At 41.4% G+C, this 17,694-nt stretch overlaps 1 protein-coding gene across 1 annotated transcript; it reads right to left on the reverse strand.

Moving 5' to 3' along the window:
• Positions 1–834: 834 nt before the first annotated feature.
• igf1 (insulin-like growth factor 1) lies at positions 835–17,396 on the reverse strand. Its single transcript, NM_001303334.1, is given in 5 exon segments — positions 835–2,297; positions 4,060–4,095; positions 4,941–5,197; positions 15,786–15,945; positions 17,302–17,396. Coding segments are annotated over 5 exon segments (561 nt in total). The 5' UTR covers positions 17,350–17,396; the 3' UTR covers positions 835–2,237.
• Positions 17,397–17,694: the final 298 nt, after the last annotated feature.

Here is a 17,694-nt window from a genome sequence, read left to right on the forward strand (position 1 = left end):
TGAAGTGCATGTACACACACATCTCAGGACAGACAAAAGCACACCATGAATGAATTTTAACAATCTCAATACAATTGGAAGAATCACAGTTCACAGTACTTTTGTCAAGTTATTTGGCATAAGGGATCTATGTTGAGAAAATAATTCAAAAACAGTAGAAAAAATAGCATTTTGCCTTCTTGGGACCACATGGTTATTTTCTTTTTCTTCTTTTTTTTGTTGTTTTATTTTGTTTTTTTTTCTTCTTTAATCTCCATGCATTCACAGATTTCACACAGATACATTTACTCGCTTACACTACTACCTTATTGAAACAGCTTACAAATAAAAACACTATTAAAATGGTGGCCACAAGGCTGTGCAAAAGGGAAGACCTCCAATGTAAGCCCTGCCATCTGTCTGTCTTAGCCATCTCTTGCAAGTAACAAACTACAAAATAGCACCATTATACAGTGGATAGGATTCTTAATACAGTTTTGTTATATGAAACCATCATGTACAATGAATGATAGTAATGCATAGGTTAACATAAATGGGAGTACTGTTTGATTATACACAGGCAGAGGAGGCAGAGCCAGAGATGAGACGTTTTTTTTTGTTGTTTTTTTTTTGTTTTGTGTTTTTATGGGGGGCGGGTTTGTGAGATAAGAATTGAACAAACAACCATGACACTTCCACACAAGGACTTCTCAGAACTGTTTGTGTGTGCACGACCCTTGCTCACAGTTACACAAGTTTTCATTTACACTGTGGTGTGCTTTGCATGTGTGTTTGTGTCATATCTCACAAAAAAAACAAAAAGAAATAATAAAAAAAAAAAGGGACAGGTCGTTTTTTTTTTTTTTTGGTTTGCAATATTTACCAAAATCTGTGTAATCTGTGTGTGTTTGTGGTGGACTTTGCGATGGATGCTGTGAAGTTTTGATGGCAGGTTAATGCAGTCCAAAGCGACAACTAAAGTAGCAAAGTTCTCGGCTTCCCTTGAGCCAACAAAATATAACAAGCCAACATCGATTAATCATTAAACTTTCCACTTTGGTGTTGACAGATTTTGGGAACTACTTTTCAAGAAAACTAGGAAAAAAACCATCACCCTAGTTAGGTCTCTTTAACCTTGAACGCGGGCCTCCAATCGGACTCAAATGTTGATCTGGATTGTCGTCAAAATTTAGATTTGGCCACGGCGGTGACATGTGAAAGAAGACACACACGACAGACATTTTGCCTGATTGTCGCTGTTTGACTTACTCCGCCGACTTATGCCAAATGCACTTTGAATCCAATGAATGACCCGTTTCTGACAACCAAAGCAGAGCGAGCGAGCACAACTCTAATTCAATTTAGCTTCTGGTTGTTTTGAGGCAAAAGTACAATCTTGTTTTTGTAGTACCTACTGTTCCTTAAAATCCCCTCTAATGGTGCTTGATCTGTTGTTATAGAAGTGTTTGGATTGTAGACTCAGACCTCAGGTTCTCAACACTTCCTGAGGCTTAGGAGGGATTTGGATCAGACTCAAACCTTCAAGGGACTCCACTTAGACAGGAGAAGGCTGCCTTCAGTCAATAAGAAGTAGGGATTTAACTAAAATAACTACAACAATGTTTAAAAATCTTGTAATGAACCACCTGGTTTTTCTGCTTGAAAGCAAATTCTTAGTAAAAATATCCTTACGGTGCACGAAAACAAACTCTGATGGTAAGATAATCAGGTTTAAACTTGGGTAGTAACTGTTATATGTGACCGGTGACGAAGTATCTTACCAAAGGAGTGAGTGAATCCACTCGCTCAGAGTAAAAGGGTTGACCTCCGCAAAGTTCAGGGGGTACAACAGGATGGACTGCCGCTCTTTTGACGGCCCCAGATCCCGTTCCAACCTTTTCCTGGAGCCAGGGGGGGATGCTGCAGCTCACACATGGAGGTATAATAAGCTCTTGTTCATGTCTCAGCAGCTAAACTAGTCTGTTACATTGCATTAACAAAGAATTCCTCCCGATATGGAATGGTGCAGTGTATAAAATAATCACAAGATCCCTCATCAAACCCTTATAAACACCACTTTGCTCTCAATCTTTTTTATTTTTTTTTATTTTTTGAAGAGCTTTTTTCGGATCATTGTTAGCCTCCTTGTTTAGTTTAGTTTTACAGTGAACCATTCCACAGGGATACCAGTTAAGGCCACTCCCTTCTCTCTTCCCAAGTCGCTGGGCATTTGTCCATTCGCTCCTCCTCCTCCTTCCCTACATTCGGTAATTTCTGCCCCCCGTGTTGCCTCGACTTGAATTTTTCTGATGCACTTCCTGCAACAACAAAAGAGAAACACATTTTTTTTCCTTTATTCTTTTTTAGACAAACAGCTGGGATACAGCGGATACAGGATAAAGTCAGCAAAGCTTTGGGACAAAGTTTGGGTGTGAAAATCTGCATCTGCGCCCATAAAAACACAGCTGTCCGTCAGAAGGGGTGAAAGTAAAACTTGGTCACAGACGTATTTACTCTCTGAAAGTCAAACTGAAAATTAAGTGTCATGTTTGCCGAGAAATTATAATATCCTCTGTGTTTGTTTTGATCCGAGTAATTATTTGGTCCAAATTGTAATTACACAAAGAAGAAATTTAAGCTGCAGCAGTGTGAATTTCTGGTATGAAACTGTCAGGACCAGATCTCCGTGGGTGGGCACTAAAAATAGTTTGTTGCAAAGTCAAAAATCTTCTTGAAATCCTCAATTTTCCATGACACAGAAACACGCTCTTCTTGAAATCCTCAATTTTCCATGACACAGAAACACGCAACTCTCCATCAATTTGGCATGGCTTTTAATACTACAATACCCATGATCCTCAGCTCAGAGGCCTAATTTCAAGAGTGAATTAATTAAGCTTTCTTAACAGTGTAATATTTAGCTTCTTCTTGCCATTAAGCTGGATGTTAACTTAACCCCATCTTTGATTTTAGTACTCGATATATGTTGTGATCCGAATTGCTGGGTGACATTTGGAGGGCTAACAATCTGTTCAGTCCAATAAAACCAGCCTAATTCCCAAATATTAAATGTGGTAAAGGAGCAGATAAATGACTAATGGCATTTATTTCAATCACTTTGAATGGTAGTTAAGGGTTTAAATAACATAAATAAAAAGAAACTTTTAGTGGGAATCATTGCTAAACTTAGCAAGCAAGGTAGGAGCCAAGTTAAATACAAACTTTACTGAATGTTTAAGGGAAAGGACAGATGTATTAAACTGATAATGGTACATGCTATGAAACAACTTCCGAGACCGAGGGTCTAAGGACAGAGGGTGTCACTCCCTGTACAGATTGTAAAGCCCTCTGAGGCAAATGTACTTTGTGACTTTGGGCTATACAAATAAAATTGATTTGATTTGATTTGATTTATGTTTGCATGCTGCAGGGCTATCGTAAGTTATGCTACCTTGCCATCTCCTCAACTGCCAAGAACTGTCCACCCCAATGGCTTGAATGTTAGACACTGTTTCCACAAACAATGTCCGCCAATAACACCGTTCACAGTGCACAAATTAATGAGAACAGATGAGTGATGTGGACAGCCACTCCACACGTATGTAGATACTGCTTCATCTCCGGACCTTGCATGTGTCATTCTGGTGAGATGCCAGATTTTCAGCACATAATGTACAGTAGCAGAGTGGGGATTCTGCCTGGGGAGCGGGAGTGCCACTGGGTCTACCACAAAAACCACTTAGTTCCTTTTCTTGCTAATGGTTTTCTTTTTTGAGAGAAGGGTAAAAAAGCACACGGTCAAATCTTAAAAGGATCACACTCTCCGGCACGTTGGCAACTCGAGGATGAAACAGAGTCTGTATTTAGACCTAACACTTTGTTTCTTTCTTTCTTTGGCCAAGAGATTAAGATTTCAGAACTAAGATTGTTCAGATGAATCTCTCTCATTTCAAAATAAAGGTTGTGCTGACTTTGAGAATGTCAGAGCAGAGATTGTCGGGTTTATAGAGGTTTAAATTACATTATAAAAGATGAAAACAATAAAATTAGATGATGAAAAGTTTCCACTGGCATGCATACCTTGAAGGATGAATGACTATGTCCAGGTAAAGGTCTCTGTGGAAGGAAAATGAAGCCACTTAAGTTGGTTGGATTAATTTATCTTGCTTATACAATGAGCTGCTAGCAAACATGAACCTACTGAACCCTTAAAGTAACGGTACGACAATTTGGAAATATGCTTGATGATCATCAGCTTAGCATAAAGACTGGAAACCATAAACAGTACAGGTATGGATTCGGTGCCATCTGGTCCAATAAAAACCGTCCAACAGGTGATGAAATGACGTCTAATGGGAATCAGAAGGCTCCATCGCCTCGCAACGACAAAGACGTGGATCGACGGAGGAGCTGAGGTGGAGCTGAATGAAGCCTGGGTTCTTAAACAAACCATCTGTAATGGTCAATCAAAGATGCAAAGCTGCTAATTATGCATAACTTTACGCCTTAACATTATTTTAATGACTGAATTATATAGAAATTAACTTAATGTACTAGAGTACTATTGACACAGAAACAGTTTTTTGTACCAGGCTGTAAACATGTTTATTTCTGCTGTGAAGTTGTGACATTTGAACATGGGGACTTATGGAGACTGACTCACTTCTGGAGCCAGCCTCAAGTGGACGTTTGAGGAACTGCAGTTTTTTTGGCACTTCACACTCATGGAGGTTGCCACTTGTCTTTTTAAAGGTGGCAGAGCTAGGCTGGCTGATTCCCCTGTTTCCAGTCTTCATGCTAAACTAAGATAACCATCGGCTTGCTGTAATTTAACACTGAATTAAGTCTAAGTAACTTTCTCCAAATATTACAAGCATGCTCTGACAGAAGATACAAACACATCAGATCCCATCGGAGAAAACCTTTTTTTTAAGAGTGTATCTGTTTGGTGCTGTGCTCACCTTCTTGTTTTTTGTCTTGTCTGGCTGCTGTGCTGTCCTACGCTCTGTGCCCTTGTCCACTTTGTGCCCTGCAGTACTAACCTTGGGTGCTCTTGGCATGTCTGTGTGGCGCTGTGCACGCACAGAGCGAGCAGCCTTGCTAGTCTTGGCAGGTGCACAGTACATCTCCAGGCGCCGCAGCTCACAGCTTTGGAAGCAGCACTCGTCCACGATGCCGCGTGACCGCCGTGCATTTGGGCCGTAGCCTGTTGGTTTACCTGTTTGAGAGAGAACAGCAGGAGGAGTTAGATTACAGTGTTAAAGCAACATTGTGTAACGTTTTTTTACCATAAACTAACAGATTTTAAAACCTGTTGATGTCACACTGACTTGTAATCAGGTGGTCTCTCTGACATTCGTACGTCTGTTCTCACACTATGTAACTTTGTGCTCACGAGAAGTACGTAACGCTTTAAAGTCACACAGCAGCAACTATTTCACTGATTCTGGTGAAACTGGATCATATTTTATGGAGAAAATGTTTTCTGGTTTTCCCTCTGATGTCCTCCGGCTGCTCCGCCTCAACTCTCTGTGATTTACAGAGTTTCCTGATGGACAGTGAAGTAAACTGTAGCTGCTGTTAGCTCAGTTTGTTAGCCGGGCTGCCCAGACTGTGAGCTCAGAGCACCGAGGGAAGTGTTAGTGTTTGTACTACAGGATTTTTGGAGAAGAGGAGGTTTTCTGAAACCAGGGAGCAGGGCTGGTGTCGTGCCAGAACAGGAGCTGGGCAAGTAGGCAATGTAACTGCCAACTGTAGCTGCTGTTAGCTCAATGCTAGCTCAGTGGACTGTGAGCTGAGACCACTGGGGGAGTGTTAGTGTTTGGACCACAGGGGGCCCGGAGCATAAAGGAATGCTCATGGGTAGCGGAGCCAGTGTCGTGCCAGAACAGGAGCAGGGCAAGTGGGCAATGTAACCGGGCTCAGCAGCCTCTTTTGAACCAAAGAGGACATTGATGGAGGAAACTAAGAAAAGGAGAGTGAATCTGGGACTGAGTTTCAGTCGTTGGTGAAATAAAAGGCTGAAAGACGCCGAGCTGGGCTGACTGCTGCTAAACTAGTCAGTAATATTAGCTGGCTGCTACGTCTTGTGTTGTTGACCTTGCTTGACTTTCTAGTAGAGTGTAGGCTAACATTAGTGGCTTTGTCTTGCCTATACTGGATTACTGGATATGTACTGTAGTAGTACCAGCCCAATGTGTACCAAAAAACTTCAAGAACACAGCCGTTTGTCTTATATTGTTAAAAATGTAACTATAAATCTAACTGCTGTTTAGCTTGTCTACATTTTTCCTACAACAACAACAACACTGTTCTGCTTTCGGACAAGAAAATCGACGACAGTCAGCAAGAAATTAAACCTTTAAGCCTTTTATCTCTAAAATTTTTAGCGGTAAATCTGCCGTCGTCATCTTAAATCTGCGAACGTGCAGCGTGAGAACAAAAAGCTTGACGGGCGTGTAGGGAATTAATCAAACTAATTGTGGCGACTGGCAAGACACTACGCTTGTAATAAAATCAGTGAGAATGGCCGGGTCAAGGGGTTTGATTCCTCTGATATATGAACAACCTTTAATGACATCGATTTCTTCCGTGTAAAATTTACAGTGTATCGCGTTGCACACTATGGACCCGTTTTGGCAGCTGCCTTTCCTGTAAAAAAGGGAGGCCACAGTCACCCAAACGTTAGTGAGAATATCACCATTTTTGGTCCAGGTATATTTTACACAGAGGCCCCCGTCCGGCGTGGCCAAAAACCACAAGCCCTCTGGGCCCGATCAACCTGCAGGAACAGCCAGGAAGGCTTTGAGACCGCACCCCTGTTGGCTATACCCCACTGTTCATTCAAAGAAGCCTGAGCACCCACATGGACGCTAAAGACGGTAGCGCCTCTCATGCCAAGATAAGTTCAAGGCAGGTTGAGGTGAGGTTACCCGAAACAATGGGGTAAAACATTATACGAAGGTGTGACCACATTGAGTTACCATGACACGAATACTCACTTCCTTTTTCAACCCACCCTCTTTTGGTGGCCTTTAGAAAAACTCTGACTCTCCATTTACAATTCCCTGCTCACCTGAGCAATATAGCCCTGATGGGCTTTTCCCTGTTACCAAATAAAATAATAATAATTTAATATGGCATTTACAAGGAGGAAATGCCTTTCCCTCTCAGAGTTAATAGCTCTTGGCTCAGAAGCCTGCCAGTGCTGACAAAGTGCATTAACTTCTGCTCTCTGTCTGCCTTGTCCTGACAATGTTGTTTTGGACCGAGAGCAGCTTTCATTCAGAAACAGAAGCATCTTTTTTTTCTACAGAGGACCCTCTGACACAAAGCAGAGTGCAAGATAATGGAGGTGCGAATGAGACCTTCATGTTGCACATCAGGTAGACTGATGCTAAAAATACGCCGTGCACCTGCATTATTTAGGGAACAGAAGAACCGGATTTACCCAGATCACAAACTGCCACAATGGATGTGTTAAATTAAATATTTAGATTACAAAAAAACACATTTTTATTCATTTAAAATGCTAATTTATTGATAGTTCAAGGTGTTTATCAGTTCAGAGCAGCCTTGGCGGCTATACTAACCTGATGTAAGACATTTAGAAACAGGGAAATATGACATTGACCGCTGGCTGGCGATTATATAATCGTTGCTGAAGCCAAAAGAGGGGCCGTGCCTTGTTGCCTGGCCTGTTTTTCAATCCCTTCCCAATAAAGCCTTACAAATTAACATCCGCTGTTATTCTGAAAATAACTTGCAACCCTGCTGCACAAACAGCTGGAAGGGAGAGAAAAATCAGCTGGCACCGGTTATAACATGTAGGATAATCAGCTCGGGCAGGTTGGGGAAAAACACGCATGTAATAATCAGGTCTAAAAGCTTTGGAAGGTTTTAAATGCTTCACTTCATTGGATAACTGCTGTAATCCCTCATAAACAAAGGCTTGTTTTCTGTGACTGTTGTTAAACAAATAAGGGTAAACAACCTTTTCTGCCAGGCCTTCCTGCCTTACGGCCTTCTGCTGTTTGAAATGGACTCTGGATAGAGGATGCAGGAATCACGCATGTCGATGGAGATCAGATTAGAAAGTGCATGTCAGCCTGTCAGAGTGCTGTGTGTATCTCTTATATCGGGCAAAATGGAAATATACACTCTGTGTACAACAATATGTAAGGAATCAATGGCTATAGAGGCCAGTTAAATTAAAGGAATACTCCACTGAAAATCAATCTTTCGAGTAGGTAGTTCAAAGGTAGTTAGTCAGAAAGGTTTATATCTTGCTCATTTGCAGAGGGCGTCATCATGTCAAAACATGAATTATAAACTTCTCAAAGCTCTCCTGCAGGATAATCCCCTAATTAATTTAAAGGAATACTTAACCGAAAATCAATCTTTCGAGTGGGTAGTTCGGAAAAGGTAGTTCGGTAAAAAGATAGTTCAGGAAAGGTAGTTTGGAAAGGTAATTCGGGGAAAAGGTAGTTTGGAAAGGTAGTTTGGGAAAAAGGTAGTTTGGAAAGGTAGTTCGGAAAAGGTAGTTTGGAAAGGTAGTTCAGGAAAAAGGTGGTATGGAAAGGTAGTTTGAGAAAAAGGTAGTTTGGAAAGGTAGTTCGGAAAAGGTAGTTTGGAAAGGTAGTTCAGGAAAAAGGTAGTTTGGAAAGGTAGTTCAGGAAAAAGGTAGTTTGGAAAGGTAGTTTGGAAAGATAGTTCGGAAAAGGTAGTTCGGAAAAAAAGGTAGTTTGGAAAAGGTAGTTCGGAAAAGGTAGTTCGGAAAAGGTAGTTCGGCTTCTTTGCAGCGGATGTAAATGTTTCAAAACTTCTCAGAGCTCTCCTGCAGAGTAATCCCCCCTTTACCTGCATGTTCAATATGTTTCAAACACATTATCCATAACATAGTTGAATTTTCTACTTATGTTCTCTACTTGTTGCATCTTTAAAGTTACGAAACACCAACAATACTAGAGTATACACGGATGTTGAGACCTTAAACGGGAATCCACCAATTTTACACATCAATGTCTGTTTCCATATCTTGGGGAGTACTTTCAAGGTTTCAAGATTGTGTTACTTTGGACATCATTGAAACAATGAAAAACAGAAATGCCAAAGGATAGTTATCATGGTGACAATGGTGGTATCTTCTGTCTTGATGACTGCAAAGTAGAATTACCCAATTTGCTTTACGTATTAATCTACTTGGGATGTGCACATGCATGTATTTGACTGACCAATGCAGCAACCATGCCGGATGATGTCATGTTGTATTGTGGCAAAAGTTGAGCCAGGTAAACAGTTTGTGCTGGAAGACATTGCGTTTTTCTTGCCGGACCTCTCACAGAGGTGTCATTGAAATGAGTGAGTAGGCTGTATTTATACTGCAGACATGGTTTGAGAAGTTTCTATGGATGTTTTGATATGTTCTGGCATATTTTCCTTTTTTTTCCGTAACTTGCAGTCGCCTTTGGAATAAATTGTGTCTTCCGTGAATCCAAGCTGAATACAGGTGCCGTCTTCCATGAATTAACTACACAGAACCAACTTTCAGATACTTTATACTATAAAGAGAATTCATTTAAATGATTTACGTAAGATGTCAATCAGCCAACGTCTGTCTTAACACAAAACTATGCAGAAGAACCAACTGTCTTCAACCTGTTAAATGATGGAGTGTTTCATCTGAAGCCATCTAACATCTTTGGTTTGGTGTTTGACAACCTCAGCACACATAATGTTCATTCCGCTATTTCACCAGAGAGAGATGGCTGGATTCCCCCATTCCAGAGTGGCACAGAAAGCATCTGAGTTTTACAGCTTGGTCATGGTCAATAAAAACCAGTGGATTCTTGGAGCCTGTGCACTGCTCTTTTTGCAAAGTGTCAAGCAGTTTATGGCTAGGGAGGGACTATAAGAGCTGCTAAAGTGCTGGAAACTATCTCTTTATCACTGGTTCCACAAAGGCTTTATGGCAGGAGTGAAGTGTTCTGCACTGTGACATTAGAATAGGATCCAAATAGAATAAAGTGTCGTTCACGGCGTTATTTTTATAGATCAACATGGATTTACTGAGGGTTGATTTTTGGGTGACAGCTTTTAAGGATAACCATGAAACAAAGAAAGTGTTGAACTCTGGTAGTCAATTAATAAACTGGGTAAAGATACTACTCAAGAGGACTTGCCCCAAGGTTGCCCCCTGTCATGGTCGTCTATTTTACTTGGTGATAGAAACATTGGCAACAAAAGTCAAAAACAATGATGACATTTTTATGTTAGGTTCATCCTTTTCTTGTGTTCAATGGGAATGCAAATGGGTAACAATTTTGCCAAGTTCATGCAAACCATTAAGTCTTAATGCCTGGACCCCACAAGGCACGGCTCTTGCAAAATGATGGTCGCATTTCCTTAATTCCTAAATTGAAGGTTTGAGGTTAATTGACTGAGTACTAGTGCCGATGGGGTTCTTTGGTTGCCAATAGGCATCTATCACAAGACAGTTAGACTGGATTGTCCCGTGTCACAGTATCTGTTTTTGTTGAAATGTTTGTAATATGAGTGATCGACAGTGTTCTTTGGTTCGTTTACGCCTGGAACTCGACTGAATGAATAAATAAGACTACCTAAGGTGAGGAAGACAGAATGCCAGAAAGGTCACGGACAGCAACTATGAATCTTGGTGATCTCTGCACTAATGCAACTAGATATATCCTCGTTTTTCTTTGTAGAGGTCCGACATTATGTGATTGGATTAAAATGATGAAGGGTTTCAAAGATAAAGTACTGTTTAGTACGGAGTGTTCCCAAATCCCTCATGTCTCAACTTCTCCTAATGTACAGATCTAAATCGGGAGGACGCCTGCCTGTCCTTTTCATGAGATGCCTCTTTGTTCGGCTGAGCAGTCATTCACAGAAGGGTCAGAGATTTCTAGTTCAGGTTTTAATGGGAAAACGACACCTTTTCTCAGTGATGGAGAGGACACAGGAGGTCTTTCTTCAGATCTCAGTGCCTTCCGCTGTGTGTTCAGGTCCAGTGTAAAAACTAGGGAGGGAGGGAGGCGGGGGGTGTCCTGATCATCCTGTAATCCACATAATCCCCTGCTGCTGAGAGACAAGGCCTATGTGTGTGTGTTTGAGTGTGTTCATGTGCTCTTGCATGCATGTGACGTGCTGTTTGCACATTCTCCAGCTCCAGTAGCTTTGAATTAAATTGACAGGGACAAACGCCGAAGAGGAAGTCTCATCAATAGCTGCTAAAAGCAATTTCCCCCCTTCTTCTTTCCACCTTCAGCTCACATGCCATCAGTACAAGCCAAAACACCTAAAAAATTTACAACGTTTAATATTTGGCTGCTGTTTTTTCTTTTTTTTTATTAGAACTTCATGTACTAACAATTAGCTCTTGGCCAGATGCGATGGGATCTTGCCGAAATTCGAGTTTGCAGAGATCAGCAGTGAGATTATATGTCTCACACTCACTCTAGAAATAAGTGTGACTATTTTAGCACAAACTGATAAAATATGAAGTGACTTCGGACAGGGAGCCACTTAGCACTCACACTTTTGCCAAAAAACTCCCATAACAGAGCTGATTCATGGAATGAACATTGCAGTGAAATCACCCCACGGTCCTGCCTGCTAAAGCATTACAAAGACAACTGAGGATTTCTAGGTCAGGCTAATAATTGGAAAAACTGACTACGGTTGTGGATTTTTTTCTTTTTCTGTTTCATAGACCGCAGTTTGTTTCATTACCTTAAAAAAAAAAAAAAGAATTTCCACCAACTAGTATTTAGCATTTCTGTCAGGGTAGGAAATCTGAAGTCGTGCTATTTTACTGGTGACATGCGTAAGGTGGATTGGCAAAGAAAAAGCACTGTGAGTACAGAAAGGCCCACTGTCGTTGCAACACTGTCTCTGGACACATTATCAATCAGAGGGCTGCCAAGTTCAACACGGCCAGACTGGAGGGGAAGAGTTCAGGGAAAGGAGAACGCCTCCTTTGGCCGAGCTAGTAGTTATGTTGCCGGGTCCTATAGATGACAAAACCCAAATGGATTCTCCAGATATTTTTACGCAAACAGCCATCGGTAACATGGGGCGACCCGAGAAAGAGAGAGGAGAAAAGGGAAAAGGAATGATAGTGAGAATATGAGAGAGCGAGAGAAACAGAGGAAGACAGGGAGCAGAATATTTTCCAAGGCACAGCACCCTGCTGCTCAAACCTCATCGTCTTTTCAGAAAAAGGATGGAGTGTTCGTGAAATACACCTCTTTTTCAACACAGGAAAATGTGGCATTGATAGATGGATGCTGTGCAGTTCAGTGACTGCGCAGTGTAAGGTAATGCGGGAAAGACAAATACCACAAAAAGGTCTGTTCCTGTTTAAGAAGTGTGTCTTGCATGAGGATTCATGAGTTACATTGGCCTCCATTCAACACTTTCTCATGAGATGAATATGGACAGTAGTGCTCTACTTCTTATAGCCTGTGAGAAACATTTACAAAACTGTAGTAAGACCTCGCTATCAGTGGCCAACACTTTGTCACATTCGCACATCATCCAATCTCTGGACACCATCATACCTTGTCAACATTTCTTCAACTTAAAGCTGCAGCAGCACACTTTTTGGGACCATTTTAGAAACCTTCACACTGAGATACTAATCATGAAGACAAGATTTACCAATGAGTTTGATTTAAAAGAAAACTGCATCAGCTAAGAAGCAGAGACTGTCCGAGTCTTGTTGGATGCTAAAGATTTGATCCTTGCATCACATAGATTAAGATGCATGACTTACTGAGACTACTCAAATGATCTTCTGCTGTCTCTCAGCCTAAATAAGAAAGAACATGGTCATCTATACAAGTGAAGTCCTGCAGCAGAGGGAATCCAAAGAACAAAAAGTTTTAACTGGCAGAAAACTGGCAATCGAGCAGGCTGTCATGACCACTTCACAACATGTGGGTGTTGCCAGCAGCATCTGGACGAACAAGACTCGCAGCTTTGCAGCAGCTTGGTGACTCTCCAACAACTCTCTGGCAAACAGCGTACAAAAGGGCCTGATGCAGAGAATGATGTTGACTGGTCCTGGAAAAGCTGCATGCAGGGGTGGAGGAATGTGGCAATTGGATGGTGGGGAGCAGCAGCAGCAGCAAGGTGCATGATGACACTACTGCCAGACAAAACGTTGATATTGGATGATTCTGCAAAAAAACCTTGGATTACGTTGAATGACGTTTTGGAATGATCTATGCCACCACTTTTAAAGTATTTCTACAATGTCCATGCATGGTAACAAGAATAATGTCAGAGTATGGTTAAGGTTGGGCAACTGAAACACGGTCACGGTTAAGGGTAGGTGTTAAGTCTAGGTTTGAGGTAAGACTAAGTCACTTCAATAATGCGTCAACCTTGAGTAACTATGCTACACAGTTAAATTGTTCTCCCTTTGGCTGTTTTTTTTACAACTAGAAGTTTGCACCGAGTGTTTTATTTTGAAAACTGACCACGTTCTCTATGCCGTTTCTTTCTTATTTTTGACGGACACTGCGACCAGTTGAATGAAGGGGAACAGAGAGTCGTGGGTTCAACTCAGCATCCCTTTCAATTCTGGATCTCATAATGTTCTATACATTCGGTCCCAATCTTCAGGAAGCAGTGAACAACAAGTTATATGAAGCATGGAGGTTTGGGTGGTGGATCCATATGTACCATGTTGGTCTGTCCCACAGCAATTAATGCTCATATTTATATTTCCCTACCCTCAACCATACCATATGTTGTTATGCAGATATTATCGAAAGCAAGGAAGTAATCCAGGGTTTTGCAGGATTATCCTTTAACAACATTCTTATCTGGCATCATCATCATATCATATGTGCTGTAAGAGCTGTCTCGTGTAAAAGGATACCATTGATGGTACCATGACCTGGTACCAAAGACACACCAACACCAACAGAAAAGGTTTCTACCCAATGCAACACTGAGAAGTGCCAATGTACCGGAGGGCAACCACGAAATCTTTGCAGAAGTTTTTCATGTTCTAAAATTTGGAGATGACAGAAGAAGATGGTCAAAAATTTCCAAAATGTGACCCAAGATCAACCTTTATTCCCCAACTGAAGACCAAGGTTTAGTCATAGAAGAATAACTTCATCATTGTTTGGAAGATTATATAAGTAATGTTTTGTAAGAGCAGTAAGAGCTGTCACTACTGACTCAAGTGTCTTGGGGCCATTAACAAGATATAATCTGAGTAACGTAAGTTGATCAGTTCTCTTTGGTCTATGCTGAAATTTATAAAACGAATCACTGCATATTGTTTTTACGGCTATTCATGCTCCTCAGAAGATGAACCCTAATGACTTTGGTGCCTCGATAACTGATGGATCTTCACGAAATTTAGCCCCTTGAGGATGAATTGTGATAACCTAATGTGATCCTTTAAATTTGGGCAGCACAGAGGTTGGTTAGCACTGTCGCCTCACAACAAAGAAGGATCCCGGTTCGAACCCCGACTAGGGCTTCTTCCCACAGTCCAAAGACATGCAGTTTAATTGGTAACTCTATATTGTTTGTCTCTATGTGTGACTGTCCCGCCTCTCGCCCAATGCCAGCTGGGACACTTCCAAATCCTTTGGTTTAGTTTACTTAAGCATGTTAGCATTTAGCAATTACAACTGCGAGTCGCCTCACTGTTTTGTTCTATATTTTTATATTTTGCATTACGATACACCAACCACTCCTGTATTGTTCCCCTGCTTGTACTGAGGCTGGGATTCAAACACTGGGCCCCCTCTTGGCCCCTAATCTTCCATCAGTCATCAAGTTCTCGAGAAGGTGTATCAACAAACCGCTCCAGGTTCAGGTTAAGGTGAAAGCAATCAATGGCTGGAAAAGAGAACAACTACAAATGCCCCTATAGATGCTGCTGATTTCCCACAGAAATCTTATATCTTCCTCTTCTTTTCTTTTTGAAATTGGCAGCTGACAAAGTCTACCACATGTGGAAAATCTTTCATAACTTTGGGACCGAACCAAACCATTAATAATGGATTGTTATGTCAAAACTGCACAGGAATAAGAGGGACAATCAATTATTATAAAAATAATAAGAGGGGGCGAGACGTGAAGCTCCTCCAGGAGATTCGATGCAAATTGGCTTTAATTGGTGGACGTCAGCCAAGGAAATATAAATATTGAGGTCATAAACCTCAGGTGTGCAGCGTTTTGAGCCAGCTATGCTGCTAATGTACAGTCACACTGTTTGTCTCTGACAGAAAGATCAGGATACATGTCCTGAGAAACACTGGCTGCTGGTGGAACATTGCACCTAACCTCCATAGCTCCATATATCCTGTGCTGTTCTGGGCTGGGTTGTACCCTTAATGGAAAAATTGGAGATTTAAATCCTGGATTCTTGGTGGAGGGTTTTCTTTGGGTCGCTTTCCCTTCTCTGGTGGAAAAAAGAAAAAACTTCAACTGCAACATTTAGTTTCTACCCCTCCTCTTTCATAGAGATAGTCAGCCAAATTCCACTTAAAGCCATTTGCCCGTGAGCAGACGTACGATTTGCCACCAACAATATAGTTACATATCATTATTCCACATTTCATTTAAGGTTTTGCGTGTTTTGTAACCGTGGAAGAGGCATGAATGGAGAAAAAAAGGGGGAACATTAATGCAGGGAAAGTCAAGACAAGATGTCAAACTGGCTGCTTTTTTATTTATGAGCTCGCTGGAGGTGGAGAGCGAGCTCTGGGACAGATACAGCCAACCTTTATGAATAAATAAAAAGGTGCACTTACTGAAATAAAAGCCTCTCTCTCCACACACAAACTGCAGCGTGTCGACCAGCTCCGCCCCGCACAGGGTCTCTGGGCCAGCCCCTGTTGCCGTCGGAGTCAGGGTGAGGACGCACAGCAGTAGTGAGAGGGTGTGGCTACAGGAGATACAGCACATCGCACTCTGCAGCAGCACAGGGAGAGAGAGAGAGAGAGGTTTAACATTTTAACTGCATCATCACGGAGAGAGATTTTCATTAAGTTAAACACTTTTAAAGTGGCACAGTGCCTTGCCCCCTTGCCCAGTGGCACAACACTTTTTCCCACATAATATTAAAAACCAGTGAGCTGAAGGCTTGTTTCCCAAAACCTCCAGGCTTTCGCAATGCACAAAAAAAGAAGAAGAAAGAAATAAAAAGTGGCCACAGATGGTAACTTTACAGGGTTGTTTTTTTTTGTTTTGTTTTTTTGGAGATGTAGAGGAAAATGTATTAAATCCAAACTTCTACTTGGTGCCAGATTGAAAACAGGAGGCTTTGACCAGCTCCCTGATGCTCCGGAGCGCCTGTGCGCAGCCGGAGCAAAGAGCGCGTCCAAATTGAAAACACACGTTTGTCCTTATCATCTCAGCACCCTGAATAACATAACAAGTTAATAAAAACCCCTTTCTTCATATTAATCAATGACCTTTTCTTAAAACAACCACCTGGTAATGAGGCTCCCCTTTTTTCTCTCTCTCCTTTCCCCCTTGTGCCAAAAACACAGCTGTCAGTGCGTTATTACGCACACGACTAAAAAACTTCAAAATTCAAAAAGCAGAATAAGAGATGCATAAAAGCGCCAGGGATCTTTCCGATCCAAACTGTGAGATGGAAAACGGCTCTCCCGCCAAACCCAGCCGAGGAAGCTGCGCGGGCCAAATATACATAATAAAAAGAATAAACACAGGACACTATCCATCTACATCACAACCCTTATCCGCGCGGTCACCACTATACGTTATTCCGTGTTTAAGCTCCCCCGGCATGCCGCAGGTTAAGATATTTAGCATTTAATAATGCAGACTCAGCAGGAATTTACTTTGAAAGTTGCAGAGCTGCTGCATTTAAAGAGTTTCTGGTTAAAAAAAGAAAAAAAAAGAGAGAGCGCGCAGGGCGCACAGAGGCGCTGATGGATGAAAAGTCATTCATCCGAGCATGCAAGAAAAAACGTCAATTAAAGCAAATCAGTGACAAATATCTGGATATCTGTTGAAATAAAACAGAAAACACAAAGACATGCAGCAGAGGTTTCACTCAAGTGATGAAAAAAAAATCAGAGAAATCAGAATAAATCCACATTTTTCATGCGTAAAAGCTGTAAAATACAAAACAAGCCCCTGTTTTATTTCATTTCCAGCCTCCTTCAGATTAAAGTTAAAGGATGCTCTGCACAAAAAAAAATAAAAGGAAGCCCTGCAAAAAAAAAAAAAAAAAAAAAAAAAAAAATCATCAAGTGAAGGTGATAATCTATAGTGTCAAAGGAAATCAGGTAAGTTTACCTTGAAGACATCACATAAATGCCACTGAAAGGAAAGAGCGCTAGACATCCCCACGGGTCTCCGCAAGACAAAGCCCGGCGAAAATGAACTTGTTTGAAGTCATTAAAAAACGGGGAGAAAGAGGATGAGATGCGGGCAATGTCACATCTCAATATTCCGACTTTGTTCCATTGCGCAGGCTCGTTTTTGAAGAAGTGAGTTTTAGCGAACAGGAGACGGATTTAGAGAGAAAATCCCTCACATTTATCTACATTACACAGACATTTTTCAACAGGAAACAGCTGGGGCAGCATTTGCCTCCTACTCGTCCTAAGTTATTCATTAAGGATTTTGGGCACATATTCAAATAACGTCATTTCTCAGAACGGGATTGAATTTTGATCTCTCTAAGAC

Source organism: Larimichthys crocea, chromosome XX, assembly GCF_000972845.2.
Source record: "Larimichthys crocea isolate SSNF chromosome XX, L_crocea_2.0, whole genome shotgun sequence".
NCBI lineage: Eukaryota > Metazoa > Chordata > Actinopteri > Sciaenidae > Larimichthys > Larimichthys crocea.